Genomic DNA, 16702 nt, shown 5'->3' on the forward strand with positions numbered 1-16702 from the left:
CTTCTATCTAATACGTGAAATTTTTCGACAATTACTAATTAAAATAATAAAAAATGCTAAATATTTGCCAATAGTTATTTTTTGCAAGGAATTATCTTCAGATAAATTATTTTTATAATTGTGTGCAAACATTTTTTTCAATTCGCTTAAAAAGTTCTCGAGATACGGCGAAATACGCCAAAAATAAAATTACAATTAGGGGTCCAAACTTTGGACCGCTCTCCTGATAAAACTATGGGGACCATATTTCCCAGATGGCGGATACCCCTTATATTTTGGGTGTTAAAAATCTGAATTCTACGAAAAAAAAAGTATGTTTATTCAGAGAAAGTACGTTTTTGCATCTGATTTCGTAACTTAAAATATTGTCTACCCTTATTTAATAGCATATTTAAGATCACCTCTGTGAAACATTAATAATGAGTCCTAGAGCGGGAAAATCCAATCATTAGATCTAAAGTTATTTAGGTTAATCTTTTTTTTCTTCTTCTTTTTCGTACTTCATCAGGTAAAGTGCGGAAACCCTTGACTCTGCCTTTTATCAGATCACTCTGGTTAATGTGCTGACTATACTAATAATGTGCACATTAACGGCTATCGAGCTATAGCGAGAACATAGATAATTTTGAAAAGAATTAACATACCTTCGACCGGCCTCTTCACTCGTCCTACACTATATATTAACTTACGATTAAATCAGCATAAAAAAAAACCTGAATAATTAAATGTCTGAAAATGACTATAAACAGAAAGAAATTAATGATTTTTATTGATTTATTTGAAGTTCATCAAGGAAAATCGAACTGTTATTGTGGATTACTTTTAGACATGTATTACCCATTCACCACAAAAATAATACTAGTAATGAGTTCTATGTAATAAACAAGCAATAATAAATGTTTTTTAATCATAGAGAGCATTTTAAATAATGAAAAAAGAAATCTGTTAAATCGGGTAAAATAAAGATTTGTTTCGTAAAAAAATGATTTATTAATATCACAATACATATCTTAATTTTTACCGGAAACAATCATTTCGTAAAAATCAAAAATTATTGCTGATCATTTAATACGACAATAACATTTTTAACAATTCCATTACATTTTAACAATTCCAATAACATTTTTAACATCCCAAAATTCTTATTTTCGTGTAATTTCATGAAGATTTGAGAAAATAATGAGTTTATGCAATTAAATGATGTTCAAATTGGCACCAGCACGATCATGTTTCGGATTCAAATAAATAATTTATTACATTCCTTAAAAAACCTTTATACAGACAATAATTTAAAAAAGCTTACTTTTAATTATAATTAAAAAATTAATTTGTAAATTTATTTATCAATTTTAAACAATTTAAAGCTTGTTTTTTTTTCAAATGGCAGACACTGAACTTTATTCTTCGCCTTAGAAGATGCCGGAAGTGTTACTCATTTCACGTTACCCAGTGGGCACCTGTATACCAAAGCCACGGTGGCGAGCAACATTACCCACGCCACACTGCCACAAATCCATTTATAGGGTGGGCCACATTCACACACAACAGAGGACAACACGAGAGAGAGAAACATCCATGCCCAGAGCGGGATTCGAACCCGCAGCCATTGGCTTCGCAGTCAGGCGCGCTGACCGCTCGGCCACCTGACCGGCAACAACAATTTAAAGTAATAACCACAAAAATAGGAGTTAAAACAAAGCCATGCCCTGCCATATCAAAAGCCAATCGAAAGTGAACAGACGCTTACGAATGCCGGAAGAGATTCATTATTGGCGCTTCATCGAAAACGAGTTTTTAAAAAGTTAAACCAATGAACAGGAAAACTGCATAAGAGCCATTCTCAGTGAATACGATTTCTTTGCCTGAGAACGAACGGGAACCTGATTGGCGTGTTTTTCGCTAGTAAATATATTTCAACTATTCTAGCTCTCAGTCACTTGCTATTTTTCTACAAACAAAATAAAATCGCGCGTACTGAGAGTGATCCTTCAGCTTTTGTTGTTGTTGTTCTTGTAGTTCATTTACGTCGCTCTAGAGTTGCACAATGGGCCATTGGAGATGGTCTGGGAAACATCCCTGCGAATAATCCGAAGGCATGTCATCACAATTTTGATCCTCAGCAGAGGGGCTGGCACCCCCGCTTCGGTATCCCGACGACCTGCACGCGAAGTCTTTACGGTAGAACAGTTTAACGAGGACCAATACCGCACACCCTCGGTCCCTACGCAGGCTGATCCGAGTGGTCACCCACCCGCACACTGACCGCAGCCAGTGATGCTTGACTTCGGTGATCTGCTGGGAACCGTGTCTTAACGATCAGTCCACTGCGGGACACACGTCATTCGGATCAATACAGTTGGATGCTTGCAACTCGAAAGGAAGAAGACTATCACTGAAATCGCATGGTTGGGCCTAATCACGTGGTTGCGCATGATGTTTCGAACCTGATTGGCAGCTGAATCGTAGCATAAACAAATGCCATGATTTACCCACGCGTGACGCCGCTTGCAGGTAACCCATTAAATCTGATACAAAAGTTTATTCAGCGTGATAATAAACCAAGCCTTAATAGCAATAATCTCAACACATCATGCTCAACCATGTAATTAAGCTAGCCCAGCCTAAGGCTCCTACACTCTAATTCAGGGGCTCTAGCCCAGCCATGTGATTCACGAGTTGCAAGTTGCAAGAACCCAATTATAATCTTACAGAAATGGGACATACATTGCAAAGATACTAAATTATAAGCAGTAGTGTGTCAACTATTCTTCTCCACTGTATCAACTAACTATTTCCTTTAAGCATTGATAAAAGGCGCACAGGATCTTAATGCTTGGAGAAACTTTTTAGAAAAACGTCAATAGGATATCAAAGTGGATTGTTCTTAAGTATTATCAGGTATGGTTTTATATTAATAAGCAATTGATTATGGATGGATGTTTGATATTCGGTTGTCGTGACATAGTACAATAATTGGTTATTCAAAAGAAATGAAATAAAATGTTATCTGTTACTTTTACTTTTTTTAGATATCTTTAGAGCTTAGATACAGGGAAAATTTTTAAGATATTATTTGACATTCGGTATTTATAACTAAAAGCTTCAGCTGCGTGAAACATTTTGAACAGGCGGATGATAAATTAAACTTACAAGTACAAGTTAAATAATAGGCTTCCTATGAGTTGAAAACTGTAAAGGCTATTCTGTTCATCTGTAAGTGCTCATCCGACATGTTTGCTTCTTCTTAAAATCTGTATCCTTCAAAATTTTGACTGTACGACTCATCTCTAGGTTTGTATTTTCTTATTTCACTTAGACGAAGACACTTAGATAACACACTATATTGGCTCATTGATTTTCATCGATATCGAAATCATAAACGCTTTGTAGGTTGAGACATCTCTTCATATTTAAATATTTAAGTTTTACAGATCATTCTGTGCAAGAAGTTGCATTTTACCTTTAGTTTGTACATATTCACTTCTAACTTGTTTAGAACTTTGTAATTTTTTGGTTTTATTGTATTTAAACTAAATCCCTGGATGCCTTCTGGGGAGGCAGAGCGGGGTTAAGCCAGTAAATATTTTACATTTTTTTAAGAAAAGAAATAAGAATTAAAAAATACTAAATATTTTAGAAAAACCTCAAAAAGATTAGAAAGCATCATGTGTGATCATAGTTTCGAGTTAACGCCTTTCGGTATGCTCCACGTGCTCTACCTACCAGGTATTAAAATTTTTTGCCAACTCATTTACCAGAGATAGGTTTCAGAAAACTCTAACAAATCAAAAATGACATTCTCATTTCATAGAATGCTTAACGTATCTGGGAAGAAACACCTTATCTTCCATATAAACGAGTTTTTAAAAATAATTGAAGACTAAAAATAACTTTAAAATTATAAAAGTTTTATTGGCTGAGTCAATTCGACGAAATAAAAAGGCTTCCATTTGGATATTTCCCTCGGATCTTCTAGTTTCAAATCTAACACACATTTTTTAACCAATGTCCTTTATACACTTTAACTATTTTAAATGAAAACGGTTCCAGAAATATCTGTTAATAATTTATTTAAAATAATTTATTTAATTTAGTCAATCATTCACTGTTCGTTATCATGTACAGAGTATATCGAGGGATTCTCCATTAGAAATTTGGAAATAAATTTTCTTTTTCCTGGCTCAATTAGCTGAACTAAACCTAAAATGATATAAAAATCCTCTCTTAGTTCAGTGCATGAGGCATGTCCTCAAATGATGAAGCATCTAAATAAACATGTAAGCAAATAAACAACTAGCTTTGTTGATTCTTTATTATTTTTTATTTCCCACAGATGAAAACTTTTAGTTTTAAAAAATAACGCATTAAACCTCTTTTACTGTTTTCTTATTTTGTCCCTAGGTGGCGCTTTTAGATGAAAGCATTGCTCCATTGAATAAATGTATGTAAGTTTGAAGCTAAAAAAAAGTTATGTTCTGAAGCAACATACTTAGCTTTTGGATCAATCAATCAAAAAAATAAATAGAGTCCATTTTTTCTTTTTTTTTTCTATAGCTTGCGTCAGTTTGTTAAATGCTATAAAATAGCTGAGTTTGTAAATTTTTTGCTAAATAATAATTTTTGATAAATTTCTAGAATATTTTTGTTGTTTAATTATTTAGAAAATGAGTGCTAATACAGGAGAAGGGACCTCAACTGAGCTTTTGGAATCCATAATTGGAGGAGAAGTTTCAGTCGAGCAATGGGAACAGTACAAAGAGCAAAACAGTGTAAAATAAATAAATTGATCACGCCTTATATAATTTATTGTACTTGTATAACTTTTCTATGACTTAAAGTAAATTTTTTAGTTTTTAGGAATGGAAGATTCTGGTAGTGAAAGTGATGGTTCTAATTCTATGTCACTTTGTGACGATATGGAAGTTGTTACTGTAAGTATTTTCATAACAAGTACCGATCATTCACTGTTCACATACCATTTTAAGATACATGTAAAGGTGACAACATTGGTAATTTTATAACTGTAAAGTAGGAATAACATTTATTACATGTTTAACTTATTGTAAGAAAGAGTGCCTACTCTTTTGTACATTTGGCCTATTTTTTTATAATAGTAATTTTTAACTTACTTTCGCATCTTAAAATCTAGCATCGAAATTCGTGTTATAGCTATTTTAAAATTAAACATGGAGATTCGGATTTCAATGTCGAAATTCATGCTCACAGGATTTAAAATTCACACATTGCGATTCATAATCACACAATTTAAGCAAATACTAATTGAAATCTTGCATGAATATTTTTATTAAGATGCTGCTAACATTGTAGGAATAAATGTTTTCGATATACACTCTTTTCTAGCTTAAATTTCAGATATTTTTTTCAATTATTTAAAAACAGTTTTTGCGCAGTAACATTTTTGAATTTCTATTTTCAGCTTTTTTTTTTGGTGTTTTAAAAACTCAACTAGGTATAAATTATAATATAAAGTTCTACAAAAATTTATTATATTTTAAAAATTCACTGATTTACAAATGAAGATCACCAAAATAATGATGACAACAGACAGATTGAAACTGGTAGTTACTATCGTTAATCAATGCACACAGTAAGTTTTTTAAATGAGATTTTGTGATCACAGAACATTTTATCTAACTCTGTCTATAAATTGACCAGAACTAAATAAACTAAAAAGTTGAAGTTTTTTAGAGGCTTCTTTTGGCTTTGAATCATAAAGACACCTATTATCTTACAATTCTGTCATTGTTTACTTAGGATCCTGATATCTAGGCTCTAAAGCAGAATAAAAATATTGCAATCAAATTACTATCAACTTTAATAGTTTTTTTTTTTAAATCTATTTATCCATTTTCTCACCTATTTCTTCAGGGATATTTCTATATTGCTGTTATGCCAAAAGCAAACGTCAAGGAGCCAAATTTATTTTAAACATGCAAGTTTATTTTTTAAAAAAAAACATGTAGAGATTTGCCTGTGGGTTTCTATGATTTATCCCCTTCTGTTATGTTTTTTTTAAGTTTGTTTTCTTATACTTTTGTTTGTTTGTTTTTTATTGATTGATTCATCAATGATTTATTTTTACTAACAGTTACATTTTGAGTTATCCTGTATATATCTGAAAAAATAATATAGTATTTTAAAACAAGTTTATGGTTATTCATTCATTTTATGTTTGATTTAATGGTTTTATAAATTTAGTAATTTGAAATATTTTGTGTTTTGGATTGCATAGAATGTAGAAGTAGTTGAGTTAGATGGAAATGAACCAATTTATGAAGAATCTGATGAAGATAGCAATGATCAAGTAACTTGGGGTTATGATGCTGCCAACAAATACATACGGGGTGAGTATAGTTTGTTTTCAATTTAAGTTTATTTTAAATTATTTTGAAAAAATTTCAAGCAGTTTTTTTTTATTCCTTGTCATAAATTATTAGAACTAAACAAATCTTAGTGTCACACATTTATTGTGAAGTTTTTCTTTTTTTTTTTTTTTTTAAATAGATGATTATTATTACAAAAAACTTTATTCTGGATATAGGATAACAGGAATCCAGTTTGCAAGAATTTTTTTCAAAAGTATTTGTTAATTTTTTGTTTAAATAAATATGGAAAAAAATCAAGTGAGGGTAAATACTAAAACAAAGTAATTAGTGTTAATGATCTGGTTCATAGGCCGAATAATTATTTTGGTATTTATTCAGAAGTGTCTCTGTCAGTAGTGAGTCAAATAAAATCTGAAAAAGATTTTTTCGTATTTTACCAAAAAAGTTGTCTTCTTCATGAACTTCTTCATTTTTGTTTGTTATATTCAGGGATGAAAGACTTCCACAAAAAAGCAAAAATCCGCTTTTATCTCCAAATTTTTAACAATTCCGACAATGTTCCAAAAGCTTAAGTTTTTTTGGGGGGTCCAATTATTACAAAAACCCCAAAATCAATGTTAGCAACAAAAAATTCAAAATTAATATTTTTATATGTTTGGCATTTTATATGCTAAGTTACATATTGCAAAAAAAAATGAAAAAATAGATTTTGTTTCATGAGTTTTTTTTAAATTCTATTTTAGCATTCATCGCATTACCAATAGAAGGAGAAAAGTTGTCAAACCACTATTCTCGGAATCATTTGTGAAGCACTAAAGTTGTTTTTTCAATTTTATAGCAGTACAGTTCTCTCGACTCCGCTAGCTCTTATTTTTGGCCATTCACGTGTTTGTCTGTGCACATATTTGTTTTGCATTTACTTGTGTCCTTTTTATGTGGTGCATTGTAAGATTAATGTATTTTAACAATGTAAGTCAATTCAATAAGACGAACAAACAGTGTGAACAAATGATGCTGCTGGAAAAAATAAATTCAAGTCTAATTGGTTAAATGAAACAATCAAAGTGACTAAAACTGCTAGTAACAATCTATCAGAAGATATTATGGTAAAAGTTTGTGACTGTTTTAATTTAAAATTATTTACTTGCAATTAATTTAAAATCATGTTTATTAAGCCTTATGTATTGCTTAATTTTTTTTTTTTAATATACTAGTGGACAAAGGCCTTTTAAAATTATATTTATGAAAAATTTAAATTTCACTGTCTAAATGCTTTTGCCACTTTTAATATATCATGAAAATCTCACAGCAAAGTTAGAAGTTAAGTTTTAATATATCTTATTGATATCACAGTATTACATAAAACACTCCCTTGCCCCTACCTCCCTGCATCTGCATTGTAAAAGTTCAGTTTTTTTAATTTTTGTCCACTTTCATGCATGAATATTGTGCATTAAATTTGTTTTCATGTTATCACAAATACCTAGTTCTTTGGGTACATATAATTGTAAAATACATCAGAAATCCCGAATAATATAGGCACATAAGCAAGAAAAATGCAAAACTTAAATAGTCATATAAAGTTCTTCCTAAAAGAATAGTGATTGAAAAATATTTTAGTAATACCGTTACGAGAATAAATTTGAACTAAGAAGAGTTTTATAAAATGAACATCCCTTTAAGAAGTCAAACTAAAGCTATCAAAAGGAATGGGTTGTAATATAGGCTGTGATTGCCAGGCTGCACTTTAATAAGATGTAATGTCATCGTTTAATATGTTGAAAATATTTAGGAATTATTTTCAATTTTTTTTTCTTTTACTTTATTTGCTTTGCCTATATTTTATATTAACCATTGAGTATATATTAATATTTATATTAACCATACAATACACTCCTTTCTGATTTACAAGAATTTTCAACTAGTTTATTTTTCTTAATCAGGCACATGACCCAGTTAACAGAGTTTTTAGCTGCTGCAAATATTGTACAAAAGTTGAAAATAGTTTTTTGCATTATGAACTTTTTTCTTTTGCATTTTCTTTTTGTATGTAGACTTTTTTTTTTTTTTTTTTGTGCATCATTTTGATCTTTGTGCATTATAAACATCTGATTTTATTAAATAGTTATACAATGCTGATACATTGTATTTCCAAGAATAAAAAATGTATTGGCTTTATTTATTTTAAAATAAATTCATTTAAAAAATTATAAATTTTCGGTTGTATTTATAATTTTAGGTGAAATTTCAATTGGGGACATGTTTGAAATTGCTGAAGGAACTTCTGTTAAGCAACCAGCTCGTAAAAAACTTTGTACAGATAAAACCAAAAAACAAATAGGTAAGTTGCTTCCCTTCATTCATTTTAAACAATACTTTAATTAAAAGACTTGGGATATTAAAATGGTAAACAGCACTTTCCAAGTTGGCAATGTGATATTTCTTTGTATTTTGTATTATTCTTATATCTAGTGAACTACTTTGGAGGCACAGCTGGTTGAGGCGTTGCTCACACCGCCTGAGAAAAGCTGAGGGCCATGATTTTAATCCTGACCATCAATAAAACACTTGGAGTGTATACGCAGCAATCTGAGCTCATTAAATCTGTTGTAGTTAAAAGTTATTTTGTTCGTTGTAGTGTGGAAATTTGGAGATTGAGGTTCTCGCTCAGGCACTGTCCACATTGTCTAATTAGAATCAAACTTACATGGAATTTCTGCCCTGACCATTAAAAAATAGAACCAAGAAAAACAAGGCTAGGTGTTTGATCATGGTTAGATAGTGTGTGTTTTTAAAAAGGAACTTTGAATAATCCACTTGGAAATAATTAAAAAAAAAAATTTATTTTTTAGCCAGCATTTGACTGTCGGCCCGATTCTGAGTTTACGACTATCGATATTAAACTCCATAGCCTTGTAATTTTTATCCTGATCCAGAAGATGAGAGAACTCTTGGATCAGGAATAGAAACAAACTAGCAAACGGAGCTATGTCCACACTGTGGTCAGTATTTTATGTCCATATTATTGAACCTAGATCATCTGAATAGGAGGAGAGTGACCCTCTGAGCTACCACAACTGAACTGGAAGACACTTGGTTGTTAATAATTTGATGTAAAATGTTTGTCATCGTGATCAGAAACTCTAGCTTGTCACTAAATTATTTAAACAAAATAAAGAAATAGACAATTGTCTTAGGTTTTAAATTAATCATTGAGATATATTTTATAAACTCCTTCTAAGAAGGAATTACGAATAAACTTGTCTCCTTATATAGTTCTTGATTATAATGTTAGATTTTTTAGAAATGGAAATTTAGACTAGAGATTTTAGAAAAAAATTCAAAGCATATTTATTAAAAGTTAAGATTATTGGTGTTGAAAAGTTGCTCTTAATGCTTATATATCAATCTTACGTATTTTACTATGATGATTTTATCTCTGCTATTCATAAATAAAATTTTTATTTGCTATTTTATTGCTTATAATTATTTTATATTATCACACAGAATCCAAACCTCAAGGACAAGAAGAGGATGTTGAAATTTTTGAAGGATCTGGAAAGCAGCCTCGAAAAATAAAAGTATTAATGCAAACTAAAGTTGTTAAATGTATAGAACACAAGTTATTATTTTTAGGTAATTAGTTTTATCTATTTATATTTTTAGAAAGACCGAAAAAAACAAAGTGTTTTACCTAAACACCTCTTGGGCTTGATGGGGGCTGCAAATTTAGCCTTTGCCAATGGAAAGACTGAAGAAGCTTTAAAAATGTGTTTAGAACTTATTAAATTAGGTAATACTTTTTTTAAATGTAGGTTTGCCTTAAATTTTAGCGAAGAGTTTATTAATATTTTTTTATTATTATTCTATACTAGCTCCTAATGCTAATGAACCCTTTCATACATTGGGTCTAATTTATGACGAACTGGGAGAAGCTCGTAAAGCATTTCAGGTATCCTTTATTATTATTTTCTGATTATTGTAACTCTCATTGCATTTCAATATAGAAGATCTAGAGGAAGAAAGATTTTTTTTTATATCCACTTTTCACAAAATTAATTTTTCAAGTGATAATTATATCCCCATTTATTGAGTTTTGAGCATTACTAAGTTTTGAAAATCGGTATTGTGGAAAATTGGTTTTGTTTGGAAACTTAATACACAGTGAAAATGGACCCTGCTTTGAGAAAATACTTCCTACCCACACACAAAATTTTTTTTCTCACTGAATCAGTTTTCACGCAATTCTTCTATCTTCATCTTCAATTGCTGCTTTAAACAGTTATTGTTTGATGCATTGAAATTAATTACTAAATGCTATAATGTATGATTGATATGAAATGCTCATGTTTTAATTATTCTAGAGAAAGTGTTAGTTTTACTTGCGAATTATCAATGGCAACTAACATTGCTTGGAAAATACGAAAACAAATGTTACATGCTACTTTTCTTATAAATGTGAAAGTCATTCTTGAAACAATGAAGGGTTGAATATGAAGGTCAATACTTGTATTTTAAGCAGCTTTTTAACCTTATTTAAGTATTATGATCATAGTTTTATTATAGCCACGGCTCTTAAACAGAGTAGATATTTAGCCTCAATACGCTTGGAAAGTGAGCAATCTGTTATGCTAATGGCACTTTAGACGTATAATTATAGGAAAACCTTGGTTAACTGAATGCTTCAGTTAACCAAAATCAATTATAAAGTTGTTGTTTTTTTTAGGCATGCGCATATTTTTTTTTCTCTTTTCTAAATTTTAATAATGTACTGTCATAAGAAAATCCTTTGTATGGCATGATTACATAGAAAAAAATCTAGATATTTATCTGTTATTATAAACATAATATAGAAAAAATTTTAATTTAAATAACATAAAATTGTTTGCTCAAAAAATCTTATTTCTTTTTTTTTTTAACTTGAGAAATGGAGATTAACCACTTCTGTTAAAAGGAAACATGTTATTTGCTCAAAATAATGTAATATGCTAGTGCAAAAGAATTTTTTAAAAAAAAATAATAATAAAGGCCTTACAAAGCTTCAAGAGGAATGTGAATGAATGATATCAACTTCAGAAATCAGTGAAATTAACTAATGATTCAGAATTAGACGTTGCTTTGTACAAGTGATTTATTCAAAAAAAAAAAAATTTTTAACCCCTTTGAAAATAATTTTGATCTTTTTTAATATTCTTTTCAAAAGTGGCAAATTATTTTTTCAAATTTAAAAGGAAAAGAAAAAACTTTTATCAGTATTTAAATGTAAAGTAATACTATTTATTATTCTTATGAAATATAGCTTATTAACAAAATACTGATTTTCTATTATTTTAAAATGTAACTTGCTAAAAAAAAAACAGAAAATCCTAACAACAAAAATACTATTTAATATAATAAATTATTTATAATGAATATTACTACCTTGATTTGATAAAGTCTACAAATATAATTTGAATTTATTTTTGTAGTGTTACTTAGTTGCTGCTTTTTTAAATCCCTCCGACACAGATGAATGGATTCGTTTAGCAGAGCTATCAATAGAACATAATGATATTAAGCAAGCAGTAACATGTTATACTCGAGGTAAGATTTCTCAATGTTCTTATACTATTACAGCAATAGTAGTTTTCAAGAGGATTATATTGTACAATAAAATTTACATTAAAAACTTTTAATTGCTATGAATTTTTAATATTTTTGTTATGAAGCAAAAGCATTAATTCATTCAAATAAAATCTGTTAGTCACTGTTCAACAAGAATTCTTGAAATAAAAATTATCTTATCTATTATATGGTGAGTATACATAATTATAATATTGTTATCCGTTTGAAAATGATAAATGAGCTTCATTTCATATATAAGTGTGATTTATAAATGTGTGTGTGTATATATTTATGTATATATATATATATAACAGTTGGGCTGAAAAGTTCGTAGGCTGACACATAGATGGGGCTACTATTATTAAAAACATATGATTTTTAGTTAGTTCTAACCTTCGAAAGACACGTGTATAAATTTGACAGCTGTCGGACTAAGAGTTTGCTAGATATAGTATTTTTAGTGAAGCAACTTTTGTTGGTTTAAATACAATGGATAAAAAGGAATTTCGCGTGTTTATAAAGCATTGCTTTTTATCGAAAAAAAAATACTCTTGAAGCAAAGGCTTGGCTTGAGAAACATTATTCGAACTCTGTACCAGAAAAATCAACCATTGAGAAGTGATTTGCTAAGTTTAAATGAGGCGAAATGAACACCGACGAAGATGCGCACCGTGGACGCCCCAAAGAGGCTGTTAGCGAAGAAAGTATCAAAAAAGTCCACAAAATAATTTAAGATTACCGTAAAGTGAAGTTGATCAAAATATCTGAGACTCTGAAGATATCAAAGGAAATTGTTAGACATATCGTGAATGAATATTTGGGTATGAAAAAGCTCTAGGCAAAGTAGGTGCCGCGCGAGCTCACAATTGACCAAAAACAACAACGAATTGATGATTCTGAGCTGTGTTTGAAGCTGTTTAATCGTAATAAATCTGAATTTATGTGTTGATATATGACAATGGGTGAAACATGGCTCCATAATTTCACACTGGAGTTCAATCGACAGTCAGCAAGTGAACTGCACGAGAGGAACCAACTCCAAAGCTTGGAAAGATGCAAAAGTCAGCAGTCAAAGTTTCGGCATCAGTATTTTGGAATGCTCATGGTTTAATATTCATTGACTATCTTGAAAAAGGAACAACCATCAACATCGACTATTACATAGTGTTATTGGAGCGTTTAAACTAGGAAATCACAGAAAAACGGCCCCATTTGAAGAAGACGAAAGTGCTGTTTCATCAAGACAATGCACCATGTCACAAGTCAATGAAAACGATGGCAAAATTATATAAATTGGTCTTCGAATTGCTTCCGCATCCACGGTATTCTCCAGATTTGGTCTCCTGCAACTTTTTCCTGTTCTCAGACCTCAAGAGAATGCTCGCTGGAAAGAAATTTAGAGCCCATGAAGAAGTAGTCACCGAAACTAAGCCCTATTTTGAGGCTAAAGACAAATCGTACTATAAAAATGGTATCGAAAAATTATATGACCGCTATAATCGTTGTATCACCCTTGAAGGAAACTATATTGAATAATAAAATGAAATTTTATCATAAAAAATTTTTTTTCTATGTTAGCCTACGAACTTTTCAGCCCACCTGTTATGTTATCTAGAAGGGAAAAGAATGCTCTTGCTCTCTTCTATATTCTCTACTCACATCTCCAATTTTTACCTCAGGAGTGTTATTTTTTTTTCAGCTCTTCGTAATGATCCAAGTAATATCAGTTACTTGTGGGAGAGATGCAATTTGTATGAGCAGTTGGGAGTTCGAAAGAGAGCTTTGACTGGATATGAACTAATCATCAAACATTTGAGTTCACCAGAAGATGGTGAAAAGTGTGCTGATATGGCTAGAGAAATTGCAAAGGTTTGTTTTCTTTGGTTAAACAATTTTTTTTTTGGGGGGGGGGAGGCTTAGTTAATGCAATTCTTAAATGGTCTATGGGAAATCTCTGCTTTTCAACAAAAAATTAGTTGGAAAAAAATACATAGCTACCGTAAGAAATGTATATTTATTTTCAAACTGATTACTATGAAGAAACCACCAAATTTTTTGATTTAAAATTCTAAAGTGACAGGCACTGTTGCAAGGTTTTAGAAAATATGCAGCTTTCAAAAGTTTGATTTTTTTTTTTTTTAAGGAAATTGTTTTTAACTGGAACATTTTCAAAACACAAATGTATTTGATGGATTTATGTAAAAATTAAGAATATATTCAATAATAAAATTCCTCTGAGAAAAGTGAAAATCTATTAAAGTTGTTTTCATTCTATTAAAGATAAAGTGGGCAAAACTTTGGATGTTTTCGATTTTAAAAATCTCTCCTGTGTACTTAGCCTTTTAATTTTTAGGACAAATTAATAGTCTAAGTAGGCTAGGAAATGAATAAATTCATATCAATTTGTTTAAAATTTTTTGATTCTTTGTGGCTTTCTGAGAACCAAATTTATTTTTCTGCAGGTTTTCTTTGATAAAACATTGTGCACATCTTATCTTTATTTTTCATTTTATATGTATTTAAACTATTTGATAGTTTTAATGAGTGTAATTGTATTAAATATAATTTTTCTGACATAAATGTTTCTTTGTTTTATCCTTGGCAAAAGAAAATTATGCTTGCTAATTCCGATCATTATTTCTTACACAGTGTTAATTTTAAATTTCTTTTATAGATGCATCATGATAATAATGACGACAGTAATGCTGTCAAAGTATTGGAAACAGCATTTACAAAATTTCCTTCTTTGATTACTTCTGAAGGTGTAGTATTTCTTTTAGTATTAGGCCGCTTTTTCATTACATGACATGGTTACAATACAGGGTTTAGTAAAATGCGACCCATACACTCACCAATACGATGGTATTTTAGTTGGCTCCTACTTAGCGTTATCATATCAGGAAATGACGTGTCTGACAGGCACTCACGTATCCCATCAAATAGTAGCGATATTTTCTATTAGTCCAAAATTAATCTAAAAATGTGCTGTTGCAAAGGATAAAATTGTATTTATTTAAATGTTTTTTTTTTCATTTATAAACTAGGACAAAGAGATACCCTGAGTGAAACTTCTTTATTTTACCATTTTAGCCATTATTGTCATTTTATAAACATAGATAGCTCAATTACTAATTTGGTTTTCAACAATATATTTTATAGTTCGCTTTGAAAAATCTTTAGGAAAATCATTTTATTTTCTGCCACTTCCTGAAGTTTTTAATATAAAATTTTAATAATAAATATGTTTTTAAAAAAAATCGCAATTCACTACTGTCAGCAGTACTTCTTTTTCTCTCGACACAAGCAAACAATATCGAACAAATTAAAAAACACATTCTGATCTATCTGACAACGATATAATTGTTCCGTCATATTGTTATCTTATTTGGTCATATCATATGATGAAAAAGCGCTCTTAAATTCTTGTTTATTGGTTTATTTCTTTGTTTGCTTTTTCTTATTTCAACTGTTTTGCATTTTTAGATGTAAATTTTCTGATTGAGTTACAACTGGGTCTGAAGATGTATAAATCTGCTGTTAAGGTAATTGAAAACATTATTGTATTTTTGTATTGTGTAAGTGCTGTATAAATTTTGTATCTTCTTTTTGTACATATCAAACAAATGGGAAAACAATCAACTTAATCATCTTTAAAAGATATATAGTATAAATAAGAATGCAGAATGCAAATAATAAGTCTGTAAAGTGGTGTCGGTTAACTACCCGATCTTCAGAAATATCTATGATATAGCCTCTCAAATTTGTTTAGCCAAATATACTGTCAAACCTTGATGCATGAGTTGGATGAAAGACACTAAAAATGTCATAATACCAAAAATTCACGGTATCAAAAAATAGTGTCCAGTTTTGAATTTGAACTTGTATTTTGCACACTTTTTTTAAAGAAATTTTTTACTGCTCTTTTATTTTGCAATCTCATATGTATAATATTTTACCATATTAATCTCATATTAACCATACCAGTATAATCATTTCTACAATATTAGTTATTTTTTATTCTCTCTTTGATATTGTTTTACAGTTTTAGTATTTTGTATGTGATTAGTAAATTTTAAAAGACTTATTGAATTTTTATTAACACTTTTAACTGTAAGTTTTTAATCAAATTTGTAATTTAAAATTTTATTTTTCAGTTATCTCTCTGTTAACTAAACTTTTTTACTTGTAGTGTTAGGTTATTATTATTTTTTTTTTATAATATAAGAATCAAAAACTTGGCAAACTAAAAAGATCTAAATATCTGAAGCATTTTTTGTTTACTTTTAAAATTAGCATTTGATTGTGCTAATTACATTTAATTATGCTAATTACATTTCATTTTGCAAACTCAGTTCTGGTTAGTTTTACTGAATCAAAGAGATGGTAAAGAAAAATTCTTAACAGGTTTAAAAGAAATAAAAGATGTTCAATGTTATTTATTTAAAATATATTAAAAATTATTTGAGCTCCTACATTATATTTTAAAGGATAACTTTATTCTTAATATAAATCTAGCTTCTTTCTTTTTGTAATTATTGCATGAATGTTTAAAAAACATCAATTTGAATTGTTATTTTGCAATTTAAATATGTTACAGCATTCAAGCTACGTTTTTATTTAATTGACTATTTTTCTGTTACATTTTTTAATTAGAGAAACTACCATTATCCTATAACAAACCTAGACATCAATTTATGACAAGCATCTCAATACGGTTAAGAAAAACATAAAACATTACAATTATTTTTTCA

General features: G+C 29.6%; 1 protein-coding gene across 2 annotated transcripts in view; it reads left to right on the forward strand.

Annotated features, from left to right (window-relative positions):
• Positions 1–4485: 4485 nt before the first annotated feature.
• The window catches only part of LOC107453861 (general transcription factor 3C polypeptide 3), a 34632-nt gene continuing 22415 nt past the window's right edge, over positions 4486–16702 (forward strand). The window contains exons 1-12 of one of the 2 annotated variants that reach the window (XM_087149983.1): positions 4511–4567; positions 4662–4769; positions 4851–4931; positions 6254–6365; positions 8587–8688; positions 9855–9928; positions 10014–10140; positions 10223–10299; positions 11816–11930; positions 13651–13820; positions 14626–14713; positions 15435–15493. In XM_087149983.1, coding sequence (XP_087006109.1) covers positions 4665–4769; positions 4851–4931; positions 6254–6365; positions 8587–8688; positions 9855–9928; positions 10014–10140; positions 10223–10299; positions 11816–11930; positions 13651–13820; positions 14626–14713; positions 15435–15493 — 1110 coding nt within the window. In that variant the 5' untranslated portion in view covers positions 4511–4567; positions 4662–4664. Of the gene's footprint in view, positions 4770–4850; positions 4932–6253; positions 6366–8586; positions 8689–9854; positions 9929–10013; positions 10141–10222; positions 10300–11815; positions 11931–13650; positions 13821–14625; positions 14714–15434; positions 15494–16702 lie in introns of both variants that reach the window. The other variant, XM_071180607.2, reaches the window with a different exon arrangement.

The sequence above is a fragment of the Parasteatoda tepidariorum genome, chromosome 8, assembly GCF_982258835.1.
Source record: "Parasteatoda tepidariorum strain Cologne lab strain chromosome 8, Ptep-v5.0, whole genome shotgun sequence".
In the NCBI taxonomy this organism is placed as follows: domain Eukaryota; kingdom Metazoa; phylum Arthropoda; class Arachnida; order Araneae; family Theridiidae; genus Parasteatoda; species Parasteatoda tepidariorum.